The 26828-nt window shown below is 35.5% G+C and overlaps 1 protein-coding gene across 11 annotated transcripts in view; it reads left to right on the top strand.

Annotated features, from left to right (window-relative positions):
- Positions 1 to 26828, top strand: part of THOC2 (THO complex 2) — a 115708-nt gene that overhangs the window by 60013 nt on the left and 28867 nt on the right. For 7 of the 11 annotated variants that reach the window (XM_018044133.1, XM_018044127.1, XM_018044131.1 and 4 more), the window contains exons 10-20: positions 2914 to 3069; positions 3639 to 3811; positions 5044 to 5239; positions 15214 to 15255; positions 15697 to 15827; positions 15927 to 16028; positions 19900 to 19996; positions 20631 to 20724; positions 21134 to 21214; positions 24095 to 24191; positions 25595 to 25712. In XM_018044133.1, the coding sequence (XP_017899622.1) occupies positions 2914 to 3069; positions 3639 to 3811; positions 5044 to 5239; positions 15214 to 15255; positions 15697 to 15827; positions 15927 to 16028; positions 19900 to 19996; positions 20631 to 20724; positions 21134 to 21214; positions 24095 to 24191; positions 25595 to 25712 (1287 nt within the window). The remainder of the gene's footprint in view (positions 1 to 2913; positions 3070 to 3638; positions 3812 to 5043; positions 5240 to 15213; positions 15256 to 15696; positions 15828 to 15926; positions 16029 to 19899; positions 19997 to 20630; positions 20725 to 21133; positions 21215 to 24094; positions 24192 to 25594; positions 25713 to 26828) is intronic. The other 4 variants (XM_018044134.1, XM_005709382.3, XM_018044129.1 and 1 more) reach the window with 1 other exon arrangement.

Genomic DNA, 26828 nt, shown 5'->3' with positions numbered 1-26828 from the left:
GGAGGCAGCCATATAGCACTCCAGGATTGGTTCTAGACTCTCAAGTCTTAATTTTTGAAGCCCTATTATGTTATTGCTTTGTGTTTGCTTTATAAAGTGAATGAATTTAGTTTATTGGAACCATGGAAATAAAATACCTTTTGTCACTGCTGCAGTTTTCAAGGTTGACTATGAAGTTAATTGTCGTCAAAGCATATGACATATGCTTTGACATATGTCTCCATGACATATGGAGAGAGAGGCCAAGTTCTAATTAATGTGGTTTTAGACTTCTATATTATACATGGATTATGGGAAATATAGGATCGCCTAAATAGTTTTTCCTTTTCCCCTAAATGTTAATTTTGAGGGTTCAGGATGAATTTGGAACTTTTCATGTACTGTTAAAAGATAGCTTCTCTGGTGTTTTTACTGCTGGATAATAGATGACTAATATTTTGCTTTTATTGCAGGATCTAGAGGAATGTGTATGTGGTTGTAATAGATGACCTCTAGTTTAGCAATAGCTTAGCCTGTCAGTTTGAAAACACTAGGTTTGTAGTACAGAATTTCTTGTTTTATTAGGTTGTGCATTAGGATATCTATGAACTGTTCAAAACTGACATCATCTTCACTGCCTTTGAAGTGAAGGCACTTCACTTCTAACTTTCTAACTTCTAACTTCCTTGCCTGTCATTACATATTATGGTTACAGAGCTGAATGAAATTTGATCAGTCTCTTGGAAGCAGTCATAGTCTAGCAAGGGAGAAAACATTTTGCATTCTATAAGTACTTTATTGGAAATAGTCACATAGTGCTATGAGGGCTCAAAATAGGTAGTGACCATCTCTGTCATTGGGAGATTTTGAAAGGCTTCTCCAAACTACTGACGTTCACCTGGGAACTTGATAGATGAGTAGGTGTTGGCTAGGCTTAAATAGGTAGAAAGCATTGTAGGTAGAATTAACTGAATATAAAGGCAAGAGGTTTGAAAAGATTTCATTATCCCCTTAGGGGAACACTGAGAAGCTCAGAGTGGTTGGAGCCTAGGATGATATATAGGGGAAATGAGGATGGAGAAGTAGACTGGAGGCCAAACTGTGAAGGGCTGTTAAGGGCCATGGTAAGGAGTTTGGATTTTTTTCTTGTTGATAGTAGACAGCCATTCAAGATTTAGTGTAGACAAGGATGTACAAACTGAAAACATGAAAAACTGGTCAGAAAAAGAAGAATCTGAAGACATAGGTATGAGTTTATACAGGCAAATGTACACTCGCAGAACAAATGGAAAGTACAAAAATGATGATAGATTTATTACTGATATTTTTCAGCTTAATTATAAATATAAGCAGAGTTTAAAAGTATTCCTGTTAAAGTGACAGGGATTTTCAGATGAGATTAAAAACCAGTTTATTGTTTACATGAGACTTCTAAAACCTAAGGGCAAAGAAAGGTTGAAAGTAAAAGGGTGGGAAAATATACCAGGGAAATTATTCTTGTCAGACAGAACAGAGAATCACTTTATAATAATAAACTTGTTTGTACTAGAAAGATATAATCATTGTAACTTTTATATATACCTAATACCATATTTTCAAAATACACAAGACTAGAAATGGAGAGAACTATAATTAAAAACTTAGAGTTAATCCACTGTAATGGGAGATTTCAGAGGCAATTGAAGTAGACTAGGTAAAAGATGAGAATCTGTGGTAGATATGATAGGTATATAAATAGAGCAATAAAAATGGGTTTGATTGGCAGTGGAGAGAATAAGGAATGAGAAAAAGTCTGGCTTACCTCCTTGCACCAGTCCATAATGAGTTTTCTTCCACTCCCCTTTTTTGACTGATGGGATAAAGTCTGTAGTATGTAGTTTAATATTTCACTGTGTCTCCTTGTGCATGTGCTCAGTCGTGTCCAACTCTTTGTGGCTCCATGGACTATAGCCCACCAGGCTCCTCTGGCCATGGGATTTTCCTGGCAAGGATACTGGAGAGGGTTACCATTTCCTACTCCAGGGGATCTTCCTGACCCAGGGATTGAACCTGCATTTCTTGTGTCTCCTGCATTGGCAGGCAGATTCTTTACCACTCCTCCACCTGGGAAGCCCCTCACTGTGTCTCCTTTTATTATTTACTGATTTTTTAGTTTGTGTTAGATTTATCTATTGAAATAGATTTTGCATTTCTAGGGGCAGGAATGGTGAGCTATCACCATAGTGCCTAGCAAAAATGACTCAATAATGGTTTGTTGGATATGTGTCTGTTTATGAACTGTCCATATTAACCATCTTCTACTCATACAAGATGGCTATACTTGAGATACTTGATCCTTTTTTTCATAATGGAGGGCCAACTATCCACATGATACTTTTCCTTTTGTAATAAACTAGAAACTAGTTTGTGACTTAAGGCCAATAGGTGTCCAGAAAATGAAAAGTGAGATGTCAAGCTGTTCATAATTTTTTGGCTTGAGATTTTTCATTTAGAGGAATCAAATTTGCCCCATTATGTAAATCAATAGTTTACCCCTCCCAAATTGGATCTGTATATAGTATTTTATTTAATTTGGAGTTTGGCCTTTAAAGGGGAAATCTCTGACATTTTTAATTGAACAGGTACACATTTTCTTGGATAAACTAACAAATGCAATGGTAGGCACTACTGTTGTAGTATAATATTAATTTAGGACCTCTAACAGAAGAGATGAAACTTTGAATTGCTACCTGAGTTTAAAATTGTACAACATTCAGGTATTTAACCCTGTCAGGTTAATATGAAAATAAGGGGGAGACCTATTTCAAAGGGAAATTATGATCATAAATAGACCAGACTTCTTATGTACAGTTTTATCAATTAAGAGTAGTGTTTGCTTTTTATATATGCAAATAGTATTAGCTAACTTATGAAATTTTAATGAATTATTTTTAGCTTCTTCCAGCTGATAATTGCATTATGGATGAACACAAACGAGAAATAGTAGAAGCTAAGCAGATCGTTAGGAAACTTACAATGGTTGTATTGTCTTCTGATAAAATTGACGAGCGAGAGAAAGAAAAGGAAAAAGAAGAGGAGAAAGTGGAGAAGGTATATAATTTATTCTGATAAATGTTGTCTTCTGGATTTAAAATTATGAAATTCAACTTGTGATGGTTAATCAACTTGTGGAAGAATAATTTCTTAATTTTGATTGTGATGAAACCTAGTTTGTGGAATACTAATTTGCAAACATGGTTTTGGTACCTCCCAAATGAGGCTGTCATGTTTTTTCCTATATAAATTTCAGAATGTATTCTAGATAATATCACACATGTATTGACTATATTTGTGCTCTGTGTATAGTGTCTCTTAAGTCCTGAAGGGATTCTCAAAGATGAATTCTAGTTTCCTGTGGCACAATAGAACCTTAAGTAGAACTGAATTTAATTCTAAGTCTGTAAACTGTCGTGTTTTGTCTGCTAAATGAAAAAGCAGATCCTGTTATTTCTTTTTTCAGTCACTAAAAAACTTGATTGTGCTTTCAAGAAAATACTGTTGAATTTGCCATGAATGGCAACTGTTGTTGACATACATTGTGTTATTTGGCTTAGTTTTTTATTTAAAGATTTATTGGTATCTGTATTCTGAGTATCTTTGCTATAATTGTTCCATTTTAGCCACCTGACAACCAAAAACTTGGTTTGTTGGAAGCCTTGTTAAAGATTGGTGATTGGCAGCATGCACAGAGCATTATGGATCAGATGCCTCCATACTATGCAGCTTCACATAAACTAATAGCCCTTGCAATTTGCAAGCTGATTCATATAACTATTGAGCCTCTCTATCGAAGGTATGTTACCATATGGTTTACTAATTGAGGTAGAAAGAGTTTAGGACTACAAAATAAAATCTGCATATTTACCTTGTCTCCTTCAATCAAGCATATATTTTAATTCAATCAAGCATATATTTTAAATTGTTTTATCAGAATATAAGAGATGTTCACAGAGCATATCCTTCTGGCAGGTATTAATCAGTGACTTGTCTCCCATCACCTACACCAGGCATTGCAGAATTTGTGCTGCAGTGTTGTCTAAAAGCTACATGTTAGATTTCTAGGTAGGATTTGCTCCGCTGAGAGTGAAAACTCCATTCTTCTGTTTTTGACTTTTCCTTCTCTCTTGGGGAGGAGAGAATTCCTAAAGTTTTTACCTAGTGTAATTTTCCTCTGTCTTGGGTTGAGTGGCTCTGAGTGAGGTCTGTGCCACTCTGCTTGCCTTGTCTCTTCTGGCATATAGGCTGCTCTTCTGGAAATTGCTAGTGCAGCCTCTCTCATCATCCCTGGTTACTGTGTCAACCAGTCCTCTAGCCCTCAACCTACTTGTAGGATACTTAGGAGCAGTACTGGCAGCAGTGCTGGCTTCAGCCCCACAAATCAGAGCCTGCCTCAAAAGCCCCAGCTTTGTGACTCGTGCATAGCTGCTGGCTGCTGCCTTCAGTGCCACGTGGGCTGTGGACCATGAAGGCTCTTCTTCAGAGAGTGACCCCTGTGACTCCACAGCGGAACACCTGCTCAGCAGGTGAGAACTCTGGGCATGTTGTCCTTTTTAGTGTGACATACCCTCTTTCATTATGCTGCTCACCTACCTCACACTCAGTCTAGGTAGTGGAAGTCAGGTTGAGAAGTGTTTAATGTTATCTCCATATTTTTCTCTTTCATCTTTGTGTCTCTGAGGTCCATCCCTTGTTCCCCATTCCCATATCCAAATTCCTGATATTGACCAAATTTAATTAAAAACCAAGTTCATGTGATGTATGAATATGTTACCTGTTACATGGAACCTACATTACTCTGATTTCCTTTTCTTATGCAGTTAATTTGAAACGGTCTCCTAAGCTCTGAGTTTTTTCAAATGAGTATTGTTTTTGTTTTCTTCTACCAGTTAAATTATGTGGTATAATGAAGTTAAGCACAAATGAAATAGAAGAAGCAAATATGAGTAAGAAAAGTTTTATAATATGACTGTGTTAACTTAAAATGGAGCATTGCATAGTATATATACATTTTTCTTCTTTTTGTAGAGTTGGCGTTCCTAAAGGTGCTAAAGGCTCACCTGTTAGTGCTTTGCAAAATAAGAGAGCACCAAAACAAGCAGAGAGCTTTGAAGATTTGAGGAGAGACGTCTTCAATATGTTCTGTTACCTTGGTCCCCACCTTTCTCACGATCCCATTTTATTTGCAAAAGTGGTGCGGATAGGCAAGTCATTTATGAAGGAGGTTAGTAAGTTTTTTTTCTTTAGAGCAGAAAGCTAAATTATAGAATGAAAATGTTCTGAGTATATTTGTGTTATATGTATCTCTAGAAATACAAAGAAAGTAAACTTAAGAAAATGTTATGCTGAGTAAGATTTGGACAAAGTCAATTGTGTCCCAACCATTTATATATAAAAACTTAAATCCAGTCAAGCCCTCCAGGTAGAAAAATATGGTTTGGACATGTGATTGCTTTTTGAATCCTCTTATAATTGTGGTTATTTGAACATTCTTTCCTCTTGCTTTTATTCTGCTCATTTATTTTATTGGCTGCAGTTTTGAATCATTGCCATTATTTGTGTGAAGTCCCTTTAGCCTCAGACTTCAGACTGTTCAGGATCCATTTTTTTTTTTTTTAGTAAACTTTTTATTGAAGTAAAACATGATACAGAAAGCACACAAACCATAATTATATAGCTCAGTGGCTTTTTCCAAACTAAATAGCCATGTGTCTACCACTTAGATCAAGAGATAGAACAGTGCTAACACTTGAGAGTTTTCCTTAGATGCTCTCCTAATCACTACTCCAAGGGAAACTTATTATTTTATTGATATAGAGTTGGTATACAATATTATATTAGTTTCAGATATATAGCAAAGTGGTTTGGCTATACATATGTATGTATATATCTTTATGCCATTTTTTTGGTTCTTTCCCATTATAGTTTATTAAAAATACACTGAATATAGTTCCCTGTGAGATACAGTAAATCCTTATCTATTTTATATATGGTAGTGTGCATCTGTTCATCCTTTGCTCCCAATTTATTCTGTCTGTGAGTCTATTTCTGTTTTGAAAATAAGTTCATTTATATCATCTTTTCAGATTCCTCATAAAAGTGATATATATTTGTCTTCCTCTGTCTGACTTACTTCACTTCGTATGATAATCCCAAGGTCCATCCATTTTGTGGCAGATGGCATTGTTTCATTCTTTTTTATGGCTGAGTAATATTCCATTGCGCACGCGTGTGTGTGTGTGTGTGTGTGTGTGTGTGTGTGTACATAGATACACAGACCCCACATATTTTTCTTCATTCGTTCTTGATGAACACTTAGGTTGCTTCTGTGTCTTGGCTTATTATTCTTTTTTAAAGTTAGTTTTGAGTTATAATTTACATACAGTAAATTTCACCAACTTTAAGTATGCAATTTGATGAATTTTGACAGATGTATATAGTTGTATGTCTACCACCACAATCATGATATAGGATATTTTCATCATCCCAGCAAGTTCCTCTTGCTCCTTTGCCATCATTCCCTCCCTTCATTGCTGGTTCCTGACAACCGCTGGTAGGCTTTCTGTCACTATGTTTTTGCTTTTTCTAGAGTTTGACATAAATGGAATTGTATAGAATGTACTCTTTTCTGTCTGGTTTCTTCCACTTAGTGCTTTTGAGATTCATCTCAGTTGTATGTGTCAGTAGTTCTTTATTGCTGTGTAACATTTCATTATATGCACATAAGAGAGTTTATTTGTTTGCCAGTTGATGGGCATTGAGTTGTTTCTAATTAGGAGCTATTGTAAATAAAGCTGCTATGGATATTCTTCTATGGTCTTTTTTCGGGGGGGAGTGTATGTTTTTGTTTCCCCAGGATTGGGATTGCTGGGCCATATGGTAAGTGTATGTTTAACTTTTTGTCAAACTTTTTCAACACGTGTGTACCATTTTGCACTCCTGGGAACATTGTATATGACTTCCTAATGCCCCACATCCTTATCAACATTTGGTATTGTCAGTCTTTTAAATATTAGTCATTCTAATGGGTGTGTAGTGCTATCTTTTGTGTTGTAATTTATGTTTCACTGATGATCAGTGATGTTGAGCATCTTCTCATGTTCGTACTTGCCATTTGTAATCACTTTTATTGAAATGTCTATTCAAATCTCTTGCCCATTTTAAATTCAGTTGTCTTTTATTCTCAGTCTGATTTGCCTTGTCATTTTGTTTACTGTCTTTTGTAAAGCAAAAATTTAAAATTTTGATTAATTCCAATTTAATAGCACTTCTCTTTTATAGTTTGTGCTTTGTGTTCTAAGAGGTCTTTGCGTAACCAGGGTCTTAAAGAATGCGTAATTTCTTTTCAGTTGTAAAGTAGTGTAACCAAAAGACTCTAGAAATCTGGAAATTGTTACAAGCATAAATGTGGTTTTCTCCAGTGTTTGGTGATTGCACCTAATTTTTAATTTTTGACAACAGTAACTGGATAGAAAATTAACAACTCTTGTGTATTAATCACTTGACACCTATTTCATTTGGCTTTAGATACTTAGCTGGTAGATAATTTTTTTTAATGTTAACAAATTTATATTTTATAAAGGTATGCTAAAGAAATCTGCTAAGTAGTTCATTACTATACATGATATTTATTATATAGCATATATTCATATAAAAGAACTAAAACAGTGTTTCATTATCTTGATCCTTATAGTCTGAAAAGGATGAGTCATGTTAACTAGTGCTTGTTCAAAGAACACGGGTTGTGCTTTCCCAGTGTGTAATATTGAGAAGCATGTAAAGTCAATTTGTCCCATTACTGGTGATGTTAGCATTAATCACTTCGTTAAGGTGATTGCTGCCAGGTTTCTCCAGTGTATAGTTACTTTTTTTCCCTTTGTTGTTAATATGTATCCTGTGGGGAGATGCTTTGAGACAATGTAGACAGCCTCTTTCTCATCTTACTTTCACCCACTAATGTTATTCTTTTTCACTGAAAATCTTAATGTTCAGATCTCTTGTTTTGAAATTCTTTCTCTGGCTATGAGTATCATAAACTTGTAAGCAGGAGCCCAAACATCAAACTTTTGGAAGTCCCATATGTAGACATATGTATAAACATATACAGATACAATATTGTTAAGATACACAGGTCCTAAAAGTCTTCCACTCCGCCATCTCCATTGTAGCCCTCGTTTGTCTTTATTCTATCACAGTTGTGCCTGGTGCCTGCCCCTAACTCCAGTCTCTATTTTTGCAAAGGTAGAAAGGCAGAAGGGAAGGTGAAAAAGTTTATTTTGATCCCAGTGTGGAAAGAAATCTATCTTCTCTCATTTCTAAGGTTGTGGTAGTAAAAGTGCATCTTTCTAATGATCTGACTTAGCATTTTGGTTCATTTTTTTACCCTAAAAATAGTTCACTATAACAAATCATTGTGTGTTTATATATAAGTTTAAAAGACTTTGGTTGCCTAGCTCAAAATTTAATCATTTTTTTTCTTTTTTTAAGGTTCCTTCTAAAGGGGGAATATGGGGCTTCCCAGGTAGCTTAGCTGGAAAAGAATCCACCTGCAATGCAGGAGATCCTGGTTCGATTCCTGGGTCAGGAATTTCCCCTGGAGAACTGATAGGCTACCCAGTCCAGTATTCTTGGGCTTCCCTGGTGGCTCAGACAGTAAAGAATCTGCCTGCAATGCGGGAGACCTGGGTTTGATCCCTGGGTTGAGAAGAACCCCTAGAGGAGGGTATGACAACCCACTCCAGTATTCTTGCCCAGAGAATCCCCATGGATAGAGGAGCCTGGCTGGCTACAGTCCATGGGGTCACAAAGAGTGACATGACTGAGCAACTTCTCTGTAGTCTGGAATAGGGAGTGAATGAGCTCCATGAGGCTGAGTACAGCCATCATTTAGGGGATCTCTGTTTTGTCTTCTGAGATAGATTACACATCGTATACTAGGCATGCCCAGCCAAATGGGTATCTAGCTCCCTTGGACTTTGATTCCCCAGTCTGAGCCCAGTTCCTTTGAGAGACAGGAAGCCTTAGCAGCCAGAGTCCTGCTGTGCTGCTACTCAGAAGGGATTTTCCTCAGGCTACTTACTTACCTTGTAGGTCTTGTTCCCTAAAGGATTTTATTTACTTACCTTCCTTGCTCAGTACTATTTCTGGGGATTGGGTTAATGGCAGGCACCATGCCATACTGTCTGTAGTTTAGAATCTGTGTGTGTGTGTGTGTGTGTGTGTGTGTGTTTGCATGCCCTTGAAATTAACAGCATAATTTGCTCTTTTCTTGCTTGGTTGGTGGTGATTTGGGGACATAAAAAAAGTAAGCTATATTTTGTTTATTGCATTAGGGATCGGGGGAGAGAAGTTCTGTTTATGCTTCACTCTGTCATCTTAATTCAGTTGTCTGACTAGTTTCTTTATTTGACTGTTTCTTATGTTGGACTTTGGTAAAAAAGCCAAAGGAAAGGAAAGTGAGGTCGCTCAGTCGTGTCTGACTCTGCGACCCCATGGACTGTAGCCTACCAGACTCCTCTGTCCATGGGATTTTCCAGGCAAAAATACTGGAGTGGGTTGCCATTTCCTTCTCCGAAGTACTCTAAATTGATTCACAGATAAAGTTTATAGAGAAACCTAGAGCCAAAGGGTCAGATTGGGTACTATTGGGTTGGCCAAGAAGTTTGTTTCAGTTTTTCAGTGAGATGTTCTGGAAAAACCCAAATGAACCTTTTGGCTAACCCAGTAGGTGATAGTAGGAATAGTTGTGATAATGATAATTGTGGTAATGTGGAAGAATGTCCTTACTCTTAGGAGATGCACACTGAAGTTTTTTGAGATCATGTCTGTAACTTTTTTGGTCAAGAGAAAAAAAGGCAAATGTTAATTGTTGAATATACATAGGAGGTATATAGATGTTCATGGATAGCATACATTGATTCAACTTTTATGTAAGCTTAGAATTTTTCATAATAAAGATTTGGGTTACTAGGGGAGAATGTACCTTAATACCATTCATCCTTAAACTGGTTCTAGTTTATGAACCAGCTACTTTAGAATCTTGACTTGATATTTATTGTTTTTTGTTAGCTATTAGGGGAGGGAGAGTCATTTTCCTAAGCCAGAGATGGGTGGTAATAATATTTGTCGTCTAGCTCCTGGGGTTGCAGTGTGAATCAAATGAGATATGTCATCTCACACGCTAGTAAAGTATTGCTCAAAATTCTCCAAGCCAGGCTTCAGCAATACATGAACCATGAACTTCCAGATGTTCAAGCTGGTTTTAGAAAAGGCAGAGGAACCAGAGATCAAATTGCCAACATCCGCTAGATCATTAAAAAAGCAAGAGAGTTCCAGAAAAACATCTATTTCTGCTTTATTGACTATGCCAGAGCCTTTGACTGTGTGGATCACAATAAACAGTGGAAAATTCTTCAAGAGAATGGAATACCAGACCATGTGACCTGCCTCTTAAGAAACCTGTGTGCAGGAAGCAACAGTTAGAACTGGACATGGAAAAACAGACTGGTTCCAAATAGGAAAAGGAGTATGTCAAGGCTGTATATTGTCACTCTGCTTATTGAACTTCTATGCAGAGTATATCATGAGAAATGCTGGGCTGGAAGAAGCACAAGCTGGAATCAAGATTGCCAGGAGAAATATCAGTAACCTCAGATATGAAGATGACACCACCCTTATGGCAGAAAGCAAAGAACTAAAGAGCCTCTTGATGAAAGTGAAAGAGGAGAGTGAGAAAGTTGGCTTAAAGCTCAACATTCAGAAAACGAAGATCATGGCATCCTGTCCCATCACTTCATGGGAAATAGATGGGGAAACAGTGGCAGACTTTATTTTTTTGGGCTCCAAAATCACTGCAGATGGTGATTGCAGCCATGAAATTAAAAGATGCTTACTCCTTGGAAGAAAAGTTATGACCAACCTAGACAGCATATTAAGAAGCAGAGACGTTACTTTGCCAACAAAGTCTAGTCAAGGCTATGGTTTTTCCAGTAGTCATGTATGGATGTGAGAGTTGGACTATAAAGATAGCTGAGCGCTGAAGAATTGATGCTTTTGAACTGTGGTGTTGGAGAAGACTCTTGAGAGTCCCTTGGACTGCAAGGAGATCCAGTCAGTCCATCCTAAAGGAGATCAGTCCTGGGTGTTCATTGGAAGGACTGATGTTGAAGCTGAAACTCAATACTTTGGCCACCTGATGCGAAGAGCTGACTCATTGGAAAAGACCGTGATACTGGGAAAGATTGAGGGCAGGAGGAGGAGGGGACAACAGAGGATGAGATGGCTGGATGGCATCGCCAACTCAATGGACATAGGTTTGGGTGGACTCTAGGAGTTGGTGATGGACAGGGAGGCCTGGCGTGCTGCAATTCATGGGGTCACAAAGAGTTGGACACGACTGAGCAACTGAAGTGAACTGAACTGAAACATTAATTAGATTATAATAATTAGGTATTCAATTTTAGAGTTAAAAATAGTTGTCATGAATTTTTAAGATCATAATAAGTTATCACTTATGTCAGCTATTGCTACACTATCTTTGATGAATTTTTAAAAGTGTTAATATTGTTTAATCTATTTCTGTCTCTAAATATAAGATGCCACTTTTAAAGTAGCAGTTTCGTTTCCCTCAGGAGCAGATTTTATATGGGAATGCTTTTAGCTTCTTTACATTGTAGTATTAAATGTCCCCCCCCCCCATTGTTGATTTGTTATAAATAATCAAAGAATTTTTTTCAAATAAAGGACATTTTTGTTGCTGGGTTTTAATGAACTTGTTAAAGGTAGTTATGGACGTGTGTCCATTTTAAAATAGAAACAAATTTTGTAAACTATCTTAAAAACAATCAGAACTTTTCATTATAATCCTTATTGTCCAAATGGACACAGACACTGCTGTCGTTGGCAATCTAGAATTGGAGCATAAGTTTAATCTACAATACCCTTGCTGTTTAATGAGTCTGAGCAGGGAACAACTGTTAGAATGTTTATATTTGTATTATCCCCTATAATAATTGGTTTGAACTGAAGTCATTTTAGCTATTACTGAATATCTTCATATGGCAATTCTAAACAAGGTATAGAATCATAGTAATAAATTACTATGTAACAAATTACAAATAGGATCTTAATTTTTCCCATTAGTTATGTTTTTTACCTGGGAGGGGTATGTAAACATACAAGGAGAGGCAGACATTTAAATCTATTAGTAGGCAAATGGAGACTCTTATGTACAAACAGTATAATTTTTAAAAATTTGTTTTATACAAGAAAAGAAAGTAGAGTTTTTAGTGTGGACCACATGCATGCAGTATACAAACACTTGATTTAACTATTGTAACTTCCTCTCTGTTTCCTGAAATTGAACCTCAGTGTTTAGTTTCAGAAAAGATAATTCAAAGTGTGTAAAAGAGAGGTAACATTTAAAATTACCCTGGGATAAAAACTGAGCCAGCCCTTATGTCATCCTGTGTGTGGGTGACCATATTAGACATTCTTTGGCATCTTAGTAGAGGTTTGTCTTGACTGAAAAAGAAATGTGGTGGAAGATAGTACTTTTCATTTAGTATCCTACCCTGTGATTTCATAAAAGATGTAGTATCAAAGTTAAGGGATTATTTCTAACTAAATGTTTTGTAAAGTCTTTAAGAATTTCTGATTGAAAGTTAAAAAGACTTTGAAACAAAACACTGAAAGGCTATTGCGTTATCTCTTCTCCAGGCTTGATAAACTCAGGTTCCCATTACTTTTAATTTATAGGTTATATTTTCCTATTTTGTTACTGTGATGAGTCTTCTATAGACTCTATCAAAAAGGTTTTCTCATAGAGTAGTTTTAAGACAAATCTGAAGTTTTTAGCCCATTCCATGGAACATAGTACTCAGTGAATGATAGCTAATAAGAACAAGAAAAATAAGGACATTGAAAGTAATGCCATGATTTATTTAAATGTAGCTTTGAATTCTAACCTAGGCTTAAATTTAAGTATTTTTCATTTTTTCACTTTTCTGAGATAAAGTATACTCTAGTATGCTACTACTTTAGTATTTGAAACATTCATGAGTAACAGGTACTAAAAATAGTACATTAGTAATAAAAAAAGTAATTGATCTAGTTATATCTACGACTTTCCCCAACCTTTATTTTTCAACTCTCTGAAAGCTGCTTCTTGATGAACCTATTTTTTTTTTGTATGTGGGGGGTTGTGCTCGGTACTGTTATGCAGCCCTGACAGCTACTCTGTCATTGTAGGGCAAGAATGAAACCTGCTTGGGGTCATTTATAGCTGATGGTCTGTGTAGACATAATTGTGTGTGCTCAATTTTATTCAGACTTAAAAATTCAGTTCCTAATAGTATATTGGTAAGCGTAGTTTTTTATCTTAAAGAGATCTTCAAAGATAAGAAGTATCTTTGTCAATTCCTCAAAGATAGAAACTTTTTCCTGTTCATCTTTGAATTCCCAGTGCCTGGAACATAGTAAACAAATGCAGGAATGAATATCTTTTGTCCATCCCCATCCTTTCTCCCACTTCTGCCTGACCATTCAATAAAGCTTTTAGTATTCTTTTGTGGGAATGGAGAGTTTTGTATGTGCTCTGAATTAAAAAGCATATTAAGTTAAGCTAAAGGAAACAGTCAAGGAAGTGGAATGTGTAAAGGAAATCACTTTTACCTGTGTGTATATCTTGATTTTTTTTTGTTCATCTTTATTATAACTAGCCTTTGATAGAAACATTTTCTTACTGTTCTTCTAGATAGTTTCATTGTGGTTTCCATATTTCTTTCTCTCTTTCAAATTTTCCTGTTTGTGAAATCCAGAGAATTGATACATAGACATTAAAAACTAATGAAAGTATCTAGTAAGGGAATTAGGACAGCTTAATAACTAGGAAAATATCTTATTTGTATGGAGAAAACTGCATGTAGCTTTTTTAGGTTCATCTGAACTGTAGTATACTGAACTAATACTAGGAAAAGAGTAACTTAACTGCCTTTAAACCTAATTCTTCCAATTATGACAGACCCTTATTTCTGCCTCCCAGGGTACACCCAGTATGCAATGAGGATTACCCCCCTCCTCCCAACAAAATAAAAGCAACTGTCTAGTTTGTTTTCTGCCAAGCCACTTCTTCATAACTGGACTCCTTATTTGCTGACCAGGATATATGTTGATGACTAAATTGTTTCTGTGAAAGGGAGCCATATTTTTTACCCTGCCAATTAAAAAAATGTGATTGATTGTTTTCCCATCAAAGTAATATGACTGTCCCTGAATTAGTCTCATGTGAAGATGCTGCATGGAAGTTAGATTTCCCTGTAGTAACACCCATTAAATTACTCAATCATGAAAACACATATGCACAAAATATCCTTATCTACCAGTAAAGTATGTGAACTGCTTATTTGCTTTCCCCCTTCTCACACTGAATATTGAGCTAAATCCTTTCCAGAAATCTAGATTGTCGTTGAGTATCAGTTCCTCAGCTGTCCTTTTGGCCTTTGCACACTCCCCACAACACTCCATCTGAATATTCACACATGAATGTTATGATTTCATTTTGAATGAATAAACAGCATTGTCAGACATGGCACTTCAGCAGCCCACCTGCAAATCACTGATAAAATAATGACCCAGGCCGTTTTGTTCAAGTCTGTTTAAATTAGGAAGTGGTTTGGTCTTTGTCAGCAATGTTAGTAATATTTTTGGGCTTATTTCTTGGTGAGGGATTACGTAGTGGTGAATTAAAATGTAGCTTTACATTTTCTTTGAGTTCAGTTTTTGTTGTTATTGCTTTGCGTTAGATTTTACCAATTCTGAGGGAGAAAACTAGAATGTCTAGAAGGAGAATCGTAAATGCATTATAACCAAATTGAGCTTGCTACAATTTTATAATAAATACAGATCAGTTTTAGGATGTGGTAGGTTTGTAATAGTGAGGTTGAGGAAAGAATTGGCTTATAAATCTGGCCTTTAAAATTCATGAATGTTACAAATTATTTGAAGGTTAGAAATATAGATAAGAATTTAAAATGTTAATTTGTAATAATGGCTATATGTAAAATCTACATGTGTGTAACAAGTTAGGAAAGAATTCAAAACCACATGCAAGTTGATTGTTTTTTGAATTAGAAATGAAGTTGTGACAGCATAATCTTAATCTTTTTGCATTTTATTTATAGTTTTTTTTTTAAATTTTAGTTTCAGTCTGATGGAAGCAAACAAGAAGATAAAGAGAAAACGGTAAGAGGCTAGAAAAGTCCAATGTGTCTAATGTTTGTCTAGGTATAGCATACTGTGAATTTTACTGTGAACAAGCTTTAATCACCTATGTGAATAACTATTTTATACTTGTACATGTTGAATATAGCTTTTGGCTTATCATACAAAGTATCTTTTAAGATTGACAGCCTCCTGTTTTTGAGGATTACCTTGTTCAAAAAAGGAAAAGGGATAAAAATTCCCTCATTCTTGCTACACCTTTCCTTCCCTCACCTCATTTGCTTTCTTAGATAGAGAAACACAAATACATTGTGAAAAGTACAGTGATAATGTAGGGAATTAGATATGGTGTATTATGAAATCAGAGAATGGCAATTTTTCCAAGGCTCACATAAATTTGTTTTGGGGGGAGGGATTAATATGCAGCTCTTACTGAAATAATTTTTCTTCCCTTCTTCTTAGGAAGTTATCCTTAGCTGTTTGCTTAGCATTACTGACCAGGTATTACTTCCATCTCTTTCTTTGATGGACTGCAATGCTTGTATGTCTGAGGAACTATGGGGAATGTTTAAAACATTTCCATATCAGCATAGGTAAATATATAATATTTTGTATTTTTAGTTAAACAGTTCTAGTGCACTAATCGTGAAATGTTTAACTTTTCATAATTCTTCATCTCATCATTTTTAAAGATATCGTCTGTATGGCCAGTGGAAGAATGAAACTTACAACAGTCATCCACTTTTAGTAAAAGTTAAAGCTCAAACAATAGACAGAGCCAAATATATCATGAAGTAAGTTTTAATTTATTTTTCTTCTTAATATCTGGATCTGATTTACTTTCTTTCAGCCAGCTTGTCTGAATTTCAGTTTTGAGGATGCCCAGGAGTATTTACTAATGGTATAGCTGATTATATACTTCCCACAGAGTGACTACCAGTTTTTGTGGTTTTTAGCTTGTTTTGACTATAATGTTAGCTTTGTAGTTGTCATTTTGCATAGCTATAAACTCTATAAAAGTCCTTTATAGGATGCATTATATTATAGGATTTTTTTTTTTAAAGGAGAGCATACTGTGGCCTTTGCTCAATTTGAGTACTACATCCAACAGCTTACACAAGATAGTCAAACTTCTAGGAATTTCTACTGAAAGTTATAGCAGTTTTTTTTCCCCTTTTTGGAAGATCTAGTAGAATCATGCAGAACTATCTCCTTAGGGACTCAGCTTTTGAAAAATTTCCATTTTTTAAGTTTGTGTGCTTTATTTTGTCACTAAAAACATGAGTGATGTTATTCCTAATTCCTAGTAAACTGTTTGAAGTTTAATTATGAAAATTGTATACTTCAAATCAGTACTGGTTTAGATACTAATTACACTGCTGTATTGCAAGGACTTTCAGTAAGGCTGTTTTTTGTCATTTCTTTTACATTCGAGCAGTGGTATGGTTATTCTAATTAGAAGTAGTGCATTCTCTAGTTTAACTAGATTGAACAGTATACAGTGAGACTCTCTTTGCCTAGTGATACTATCCTAGGTTGCAGTCTACTAGAGAAACAAGTGTGTGCACAACCACAGTCTGGTTTAATAGATGGCTGTTACACAGCATGTATAAAGTTCCCTGGGACAATTGAGAAGAGAATGAATTATTCCACCTCATGGAAGTTAGGAAAGGAAGGCATGTTAAGAGGTGATATAAGAACTGGTCCTTCCAAAAGAGTTCCAGTTTTAAAAATTTCCCAAGTAGGGTTTCTAGCTTTAATAATAGCTAACATTTATGAAGCCATTACTATATGTGATGGACACTGAACTAAGTGCTTTATATGGATTATTTAATGATATATTAAATATTGAATCTGTCTCTTCCACTCTCTACCCCTGCTTACTTAGTTCTTTCAGCTGGAGTATTATAGTGCCTTGTATTATTCTCTTTCTTCAAAATCCTTTGGTGACTAACCATTGCCTGCAGGTTATATGTCAAATTTCATGGCATGGTGATATAAGAGCACCTCCATGATCTGTCTCTCACTATTTCCATCTTCACTTCCTGTCAGTTTTACCTCTAGCTGTACTGAGCCCCACGTATGTTTCCCTGAATGTGCTATGGTCTCCTTTTTCTTTGCATATATTTTTTCTTTTGTTCATACAGATTTTCCCTTGCCTCTTTTCCTCTCTCCACCTGGTGACCTCACCCTTGGATGGTGGGCTCCAGTGTCACCTCTGTGAAGCCTTCCATTGCATATACCACCAAGCAAAATTGATTTTTTAAAAATTTAATTAATTAATTTTTGGGTCGCTGGGTCTTTATTGCTGCGTGTGGGCTTTCTCTAGTTGTGGTGCGCGGGCTTCTCATTGCAGTGGCTTCTCTTGTTGCAGAGCACGGGCTCTAGGGTGTGCAGGCTCAGTAGTTGTGGTGCATGGGCTTAGTTGCCCCTCGGCATGTGGAATCTTCCCGGAGCAGGGATCGAACCGTGTCCCCTGCATTGGCAGGCGGATTCTTAACAACTGGACCACCAGGGAAGTCCAACGATTGTTCTTTATTTGTGCCGCCACTATTAAATATGCATATAAATACTATCATACTGCTTATGTATATTGCTATGATTATTTTTCTTTTTAAAATTATCTAATTTTTTTTACTAGTTTATACATTCACATGTTTTAGATTTTAGTAAATATAAAAAAGTAGACAGTAAAAAGTCTCTCACCCTGTCCACTCAGTTCTCCCTAGGGAAAAAATGTGGCCACTGTTTAGTTTCTTATTTGTCATTTGATATTTTTATGTATATGAAAATAGATACAATATATTATTCCCTCTCTTTTTATACTATTGATAATATATAATAAGTAATGTTCTATAAGTTGCTCTAATTGTTTATGAATAAAAATTTTTTTTAAATGGTTTTAAATCTACCTCCCCAGCTGAACTGAGCTTGAGAGCAGGAACTGTTACTCATCCTTGTATTTCTAGTGATTAGCACTCTGCCCATCATAGAAGACATTAATATGGATTAATGAATAAGTAAATTAATACAAATGTTTATCACAGAACAATATATGCAGAATTTTTCATGTATTTGGATTTTTTTGTTAGCTGTAACTGTTACACTAGCCTTGAACAATATGATTTTAGTATTCATTGAATTTTTTAAGTTGAGAATGAAATTATTAATTTATTACTTGAGAATTTCACCAGTTTCGATTACTGTTTAAAACATGAATTTTCTATAGGGCATCCAGTAATTCATTCCGCAGATGCTCATTGATTGTGTTCCATATGCCAAGCACCATAGTTGCTTGAGGGGAAGACATAATCAAGAGAATATTCCTTTTATTATAATTTTTTTTTGGTGGAGGGAGGAAGCAGAAAGGAATGAAATAAAAAAATGGGAAAGAAGGGCTGTTTTTGTCAAGTAGGAGGGCTACCTGAAATAGTAGGGTTAGAAGTAAGGGCAGGTGGTGGTAAGCTTGAAAGTAGAACAGAGTATAACCAAAGTTTAAAACTGATGAGTCATTCTTTTCTATGGGAAAAAAAGAAACTGGGCATAGAGAATGGGAAAGGGAAGCAGTTGTTGATAATAATTTTGATTAATGGATCAGTTTTGTCTTAAGATTTTTAAGATAATTATAGTTTGTCACTTCCAGAATGATCACATTCCTTGAACTGTCAACTAAATTCATTATTTGCTTCATTATATTTTCATTCTAGAAAGCTGTCACTTGTTATTTTTTCAAGTTTCTAGATTTATTATGTAATAATCTTATCAGAAGAGTTTAAGATCCTGTGTAATAATTGTTTTGAATTTGTAAGCATTTCATAGATATAAATTTCCAAAATGTTAGTAAAAGAATACTTAGTAGAGGGTGAATTAAAGAGAAAGGAAAGAGTAGAATAAATTTTTCAGGACTTGATTACTTTGAATATGAAAATCAGAGAACTTCCTGTATCAAGTGCAGACTCTTCTAGGGTCACTAAGACAGATGACATGAGGTATTTCAATGTATTACACCAAATTTGTTATCTTAATCCCTAAACTGATAGTGAGCCCTTCTAAATCTGAAATAATTATTCTCTGTAAGAAGAGTTTTATGTACTTGTAGAGTACGGAGAAGGCAATGGCACCTCACTCCAGTACTCTTGCCTGGAAAATCCCATGGACAGAGGAGCCTGGTAGGCTGCAGTCCATGGGGTCGCTAAGAGTCGGACACGACTGAGTGACTTCACTTTCACTTTTCACTTTCATGCATTGGAGAAGGAAATGGCAACCCACTCCAGTGTTCTTGCCTGGAGAATCCCAGGGATGGGGGAGCCTAGTGGGCTGCCGTCTATGGGGTTGCACAGAGTCGGACACGACTGAAGCGACTTAGCAGCAGCAGCAGCAGAGTACAGTTAAGAGTTTTAATGCTTATTAGACTATTACTATAAAATGAAAATGTGTATATTATAAATGTTAAGCATTAATACAAAAGTTTAATACCCTCTTGGAGAATGCATAATCAAAATAGCTCAAGTCCTGCAGTAAAGCATACGATGAGGGTGGTTGTTTACATGGATCCATTTTGGATATATGGGAAATAAATTTTTTTTTTCATGATGTAACAAAGCTACCAACATTATAAGGGAAATTACTTAAGATGATCCCTGCCACCTTTTTCTCCTCTTGTAGGCGTCTAACCAAGGAAAATGTGAAGCCTTCTGGAAGACAAATTGGGAAGTTGAGCCACAGCAATCCAACCATTTTGTTTGATTATGTATGTTTTGAGGTTAATATTATTTTCAGGGATTTTTCTTTTTGTTGTCTTTAAATCAGCACAAGTGGAAATAGAATGATGTAGCTTAAAAAATGATAGTTTTAGGGGAGAACTCTTTAGCAAATGAACCATTGTATGGTAAAAATAAAATTTAGTATGCTATATACTTAACACATTGATCTACTTTTCTAGTAATATGTGACAATGCTGCTGCTATAAACAGATTTTCTGACATTGTCTCATGTATCACATTTCGAGTTACAAAAACATTAATAAAGAGATACATTATTTGTTGATTTAGTTTTTAGAAACACTTGAACAGCATTTCATTGCAATTCACATGTAACACTTTCATATTTAGAATGTGATTTCTAAAACACATTTGATGTCAGTCTAGCCTCTATAATTCCAAAATTCAAGTTTGGATGTCCTGGAAGTATTTCCTAATTGGAAAATGTAGCCTAAGAAAATATTTTCTTAGGAAATGATAGACTAGTAGGTTTTATATAAATAAACAATGGAAGGAAACTAATTTTAAGTATTCTTTCTTTTGAAAAATAAAAAAGACTAGCCATTATTTAGTTAGCACAGTAAAAGTTCTCTTTTGATTAGTTAATGCCTTTTATTCTTTGTTGCCATCTTCCAGATCTTGTCACAAATACAGAAGTATGATAACTTGATAACACCTGTAGTAGATTCATTGAAATACCTCACTTCGTTGAATTATGACGTCTTGGCCTGTATCCTTTCAAATGAAGTAATTCATAGGTTTTACATTTCATAGGTTGTAGTGGTGAATTTTTTTTTTTTTCATTCTAAGTTCCTTTCTTAACCATCTGAGGTTGATTCAGATGGCTGATTGGAAGGTTGGCCAGTCAGGAGTTTGTGTCTGGGTTGTATATTGGGAAAGATAATGTTAAGATTACCAAAAATCTTTGATATAGTTAGATTCTATCTTGCATGCTAAAAGATGGAAAAGAGGCTGCTAAAAAGAAAAGTTTGTACTACAGTGAGTGTATTTTTCAATAATTTGTAATAAATTGAAGCTAACAATTAACTTTTTTCCAAAGGGTGGCATTTTATTGTTCTCTTAGCTAAAAGTCATTGTTAGGGATGTAATGACTTAAAATTTTTCTTAATATATGAAAGATTGTATCATTGAAGCTTTAGCTAATCCAGAAAAGGAGAAGATGAAACATGATGACACAACTATCTCAAGTTGGCTTCAGAGTAAGTATTTTTATTTTTCCAAGGATGAAATTTCCATCTGTTGTTAACTGCCATGCTATGTATTCTGTTACCTATGCTAAGAATCTATTTGTCAAGAGCTTTTGAGACTATCTAACCACTCAGCTTGTTCTACAGAGGGTTCAAATCCTTGGTTGTGTAAGGAGGTTCATATGGTATTTATTCCTTTTCTAACTCAAGAGATCAGTATTGGCTGTGATAGAATTTGGAGAAACATTATGAGGGAGATGAAAGTTCCCAACCATTTTATTATTTTAGAAGAATTAATATTAAGGGAACTATTCTTCTGTCTCTCCTTTCCATCCTGAGGTTCCAGTTACCTTAAAAGAACAAAAACTTGGTTGTTTCATAAAAAGCCCTAGCATTGTTTTTTTTCCCTTGTACCTTTGATTTCTAGCAGCCATTTTCATTTCCTTTCAACCAGTTGTGTCTCTAATAGCTGAATCTTCAGTGACTCTTCATTGCCCTTTGAAGTCTGCAATCTGTAATATATCATACAAATAAGTTCTTTTGGAATCAGGTCCTCTTTCTATACTAGCCTCGTCTTTTGCCCCTCCCTAATATTCTAGTTCACATGGAAAGTGAACTTCTTGTACTTTCCATGGCACATATTATTCCCTCTTCTTGGGGGTACACATCCATACCCACTCATCTCTTCCAGCACACTTATACTTATTCATTAGATTTCAGGTCACTTTCTTTGGGAAGCTTTCCCTGTTAACACCTCCCACCCAAAAAGTCAGAATAAAGTGTCCCTCTTCAGTACTGTTGTGTAGCTTTTTATTCATCATAGTTATTTTAGTTTACTTTTCTGTATCTCTCTGTAATGTAAGCTCCTTGAGACCAGGACCTGTGTTTTGTGCATTATCCTTTAGGTTCTCAGCAAATAATTGTTGAAAAGGATGCAGATCACTTGACTTCACTAGGGTCTCCTCCTCTTTTCTTGACTGGGATTTCGTCCCTACTAATGTGATAAAGACTATTGGCTAAAATTGGTCTTTTGTTTGCTTCTTGGTCTGATGATGTTTCCTTGCACCTCCACAACTGGTGTCACATTCCTAGATAAAGTGAGATTTTTTTTGTGTGACTCAAACATTTGAGGGGCAAGTGTTTTGTTGATCATTCAAGTTTGAGTTATATGAAAGATTCTGTTGTGGCCTAATTCATGTCACAGGTTGTGGAATCAGGCCTAAATATTTGAATCACTGTTCTACCTCATACCCAACTCTGTGACCCTTAGCTAGTTTCATGACATAACTGTTCCAGAATTCTGAGCTACCAACTGTAACTCCTTATTGATAGGTTTATACTAACTTGAGATGATTATTGCAAAGATTAAATGAGATAATTATGTAAAGAGCTTAGTAGACTACTTGGCATATGTATGATCAATGAATATTAGCTATTAGGTTGGTGCAAAAGTAATTGCAGTTGTGCATTGTTGAACTTTGCCATTTGATATTGAAATACATTCTTAAATAAATGTGGTTATACACTTTTGTATAAAATGTTATATAACATTTTAATGTGCATTTCTCACTTTATTTTATATCTTTTTTGCTTATGACTTAACTACTTGCTGTTTATTTTATATTTATTTTAGACTAGGGAAATGATGTTAGACAAAAAACAAATTCGAGTGATTTTATTTGGGTTCAAAATGGATTGGAAAGCAGCAGAGACGACTTGCAACATCAACAATGCATTTGGCCCAGGAACTGCTAATGAATGTACAGTGCAGTGGTAGTTCAGGAAGTTTTGAAAAGGAGACAAGAGCCTTGAAGATAAGGAGCACACTGCCTGGCCATTGGGAGTTGACAGTGATTAACTGAGAGGATTATCAAAGTTGGTCCTCTTACAGCTACACAAGAAGTTTCCCAAGAACTCTGTCAACCATTCTATGGTTGGTTGGCATTTGAAGCAAATTGGAAAGGTGAAAAAGCTTGATAAGTAGGTACCTCATGAACTCACCGCAAATCAAAAAAATCATCATTTTGAATTGTCATCTTTTCTCTACATAACAACAAAAAACCATTTCTTGATTGGATTGTGACATGTGACAAAAAGTAGATTGTGTAAGACAACTGGGGATGACCAGCTCAGTGGATGAACCGAGAATCTCCAAAGCACTTCCCAAAGCCAAACTAGCACCAAAAAAGGTCATGGTCACTGGTGGTCTGCTGTTGGTCTGATCCACGACAGCTTTCTGAATCCTGGTGAACCCATTGCATCTGAGAATTATGCTCAGCAAATTGATGATGTGCACCGGAAACTGCAGTGCTTTCATCCGGCATTGATCAACAGAAAGGGCCCAGTTTTTCTCCATGACAATGCCTGACCACATGGCACACAACCAACAGTTCAAAAGTTGAATGAATTGGGTTACAAAGTTTCACCTCATCTGCTATGTTCACCTGCCTGTCGCCAGCTGACTACCACTTCTTCAAGCATCTTGACAACTTTTTGCAGGGTAAATGCTCCCATAATCAGCAGGATGCAGAAAATGGTTTCCAGGAGTTCGCCAAATCCTGAAGCATGGGTATTTTATGCTTTAGGAATAAACAAACTTATTTCTCATTGGCAAAAATGTGTTGATTGTAGTAGTTCCTATTTTGATTAATAAAGATGTGTTTAAGCCTAGTTATAATGATTTAAAATTTCACTGTCTGAAACCGCAGTTGCTTTTGTACCAACCTTAATATTATTAATTATAAAATTCTATTCAGTGGCATCAGCAACAGTTTTTCCCAGCTCATTTTGTTTTGGAAATTGAGTTAGTTGAAATGACACTTAATATTGTGCTTTTTGTTTTATGAACTGTTTTAAGCCCTGTTTTTTGTTTTTTGTTTTTATTTCATATAGGTCTGGCTAGTTTCTGTGGTGCAGTTTTTCGTAAATATCCAATTGATCTTGCTGGTCTTCTTCAGTATGTGGCTAATCAGCTAAAGGCAGGCAAAAGGTATTCATAGCAAATTATATGTAAATAAAATTCAATAATTAGAGTGCTTCTGCTGGTATTGGGATACTGAGGTTGCTAGTATCTTGAAAAACTATTTGTTGGTTGTAGACTTAAGAATAATAGTTGTTCACTTATTTACATGGAATTCTTTAAAAGAAATTCAAGAAATTATAACTTACATATATAAATAGAATTTTATAATTTTATAATATTTGGCTACATATGTAACTCATTAAAAATCATATTGACTATGCATTAGACTTTTGAATAAATAATTGATATGGTATATTTTAAATCCTCTTATGGCAAAACATATTGCACTATTGATTATGCTACTGGGCAAGAATTGGCCTTTACATTGAGCATTTGGTAGGAATGTGTTTATTTTGAAGGTGTATGTACTATCTTTAAAACAACTATTTTCTGAATTTAAACTTTAGAGATAGGTAACATTAATGTATCTTTGGACACTGTCCTCTTTTCTGTATAAATAGTTTTATTATTTTATTCTGGACTAATATCAGTGCTTAGAGTTTGAATTAGAATGTAGGTTAAACCCCATCAGCAGTAGACTGACTAGACTAAGAACTGAAAATTGTTTTCAAAAGCTTTCTGGTAGAAAGCAAACAGGAATCTGTAAAGCTCTCTGGTGCTTCAAACAATTATTATCTAAGTAATTCTTGACAGATTGTTTTGGTTTAGGGAAAATTTTAAAAAAGAATAACAAAACTATGTTAAGGATCTATTGGCCAGTCCCATACATTTTACTCTTCTGTGACTATTTAGGCCAGGAAAATAATCATGTTACTTTAAAATCTCTAGTTCAGTTTTCTGTACTGTGATATAGTTTTTGTGACCATATAATGAAAAGATTTTATTGATACTTGTTGCATACTAATTTGCATGAAGGCCCTCTTGTTTTCCAAAACTATGTTTAGAGAAGCAAGGCAAGTTGAGAGAGTAAGCACTTACTCTATTAGAAAAACCACCGTTCTTTTTTCTAAGAAAAAAGAGTCTTAGAAAAACCACTGTTCCTTTATTAACTTGTATCTTGGGTATGCTTAGCTTTACCTTTCTTTGGAAACACATCTGCATCCATTTTGTAGAAAAGTATGTTTTTTACTTCATTACTTAACAAATTAAGGAAGATCTTAGAAGTCATAAGGTGTTATTTTCATCAGTAGTCATAAACTTAGAGAATTCAAATGAAAAACTGTTGGCACAGTAATAAATATGCTTAAGGCAGACCTCCAAACTGTCATATTGCGACTTTGAACTTGCATTTTCTTCCTTTTTTTCCTTTCTCCTCTCCCTGTCTCCATTCCTCTTTCTTAGTGTATTAATTACAACTCATTTACATTTGAAGTTTCAACTGTAGACTGTTTCTTATTTTTCCTAAATAGTTTTGACCTGCTTATACTGAAAGAAGTGGTACAAAAAATGGCAGGAATAGAAATTACAGAAGAAATGACAATGGAGCAACTAGAAGCCATGACTGGTGGAGAGCAACTAAAAGCTGAGGTGAGAGTTGCTCTTTTTGTTTAGTGACTTAAAATTCAAACTGGGTGCATGTTACCTTTTAAAATCACATTTAAAAAAGTACTTGGAAATATACTTCACCAAGGGAATGAGAGACTTATTATGCTGAGAAGTATAAAACATTAATAAAGGAAGTTGAAGATGATTCAAAGAAATGGAGGAGAAGGCAATGGCCCCCCACTCCAGTACTCTTGCCTGGAAAATCCCATGGGCAGAGGAGCCTGGTAGGCTGTAGTCCATGGGGCTGCGAAGAGTCGGACATGGCTGAGCGACTTCACTTTCACGCATTGGAGAAGGAAATGGCAACCCACTCCAGTGTTCTTGCCTGGAGAATCCCAGAGACGGGGGAGCCTGGTGGGCTGCCGTCTATGGGGTCGTACAGAGTTGGACATGACTGAAGTGACTTAGCAGCAGCAGCAAAGAAGTGGAAAGATATTCCATCCTTTTGGATTGGAAGAATTAACATTGTTAAAATAGCCATACTACCCAAAGCAATCTACAGTTAATGTCATCCCTGTCAAAATATCTAGGACTTTTTTTTTTTTTTTTACAGAACTAGAACAGATAATCCTAGAATTTATATGGAACCATAAAAGACCCAGAATTGGGGGAGGGAGGTGGGAGGGGGCTTCAGGATGGGGAACACGTGTATACCTGTGGCGGATTCATGTTGATGTATGGCAAAACCAATACAATATTGTAAAGTAATTAACCTCCAATTAAAATAAAAAAAAAAGACCCAGAATTGCCAAAGCAATTTTGAGGGAAAAAAACAAAGCTGGAGGCATAACCCTCCCAGACTTCAGACAGTACTACAAAGCTACAGTAATAAAAATGTATGCTTGTTCATAATAAAGAATTTAAACATCCAATAAGTACATAAAACTAAATGTCAAAGCCATACCCTTCTCTTATAATCATCCCCACCTCCTTTTTAAAAATGGCAATGTTCTAGTTATTTAAACCTTTTTAAAAAGCTGAAACAAAGTATAAAAGATAGTAATACCTCTAAAAGGAAATAAATATCAAATCTTCTGTGGTCCTTGATACCCCAGCTGGCATAAATCTGAGCATAGTTACTCTGTTGTTGAATCTGCT

The sequence above is a fragment of the Capra hircus genome, assembly GCF_001704415.2.
Source record: "Capra hircus breed San Clemente chromosome X unlocalized genomic scaffold, ASM170441v1, whole genome shotgun sequence".
In the NCBI taxonomy this organism is placed as follows: domain Eukaryota; kingdom Metazoa; phylum Chordata; class Mammalia; order Artiodactyla; family Bovidae; genus Capra; species Capra hircus.
Note: the sequence above shows the minus strand (reverse complement) of the source record. Positions and strands in the feature narration are given on the sequence as shown.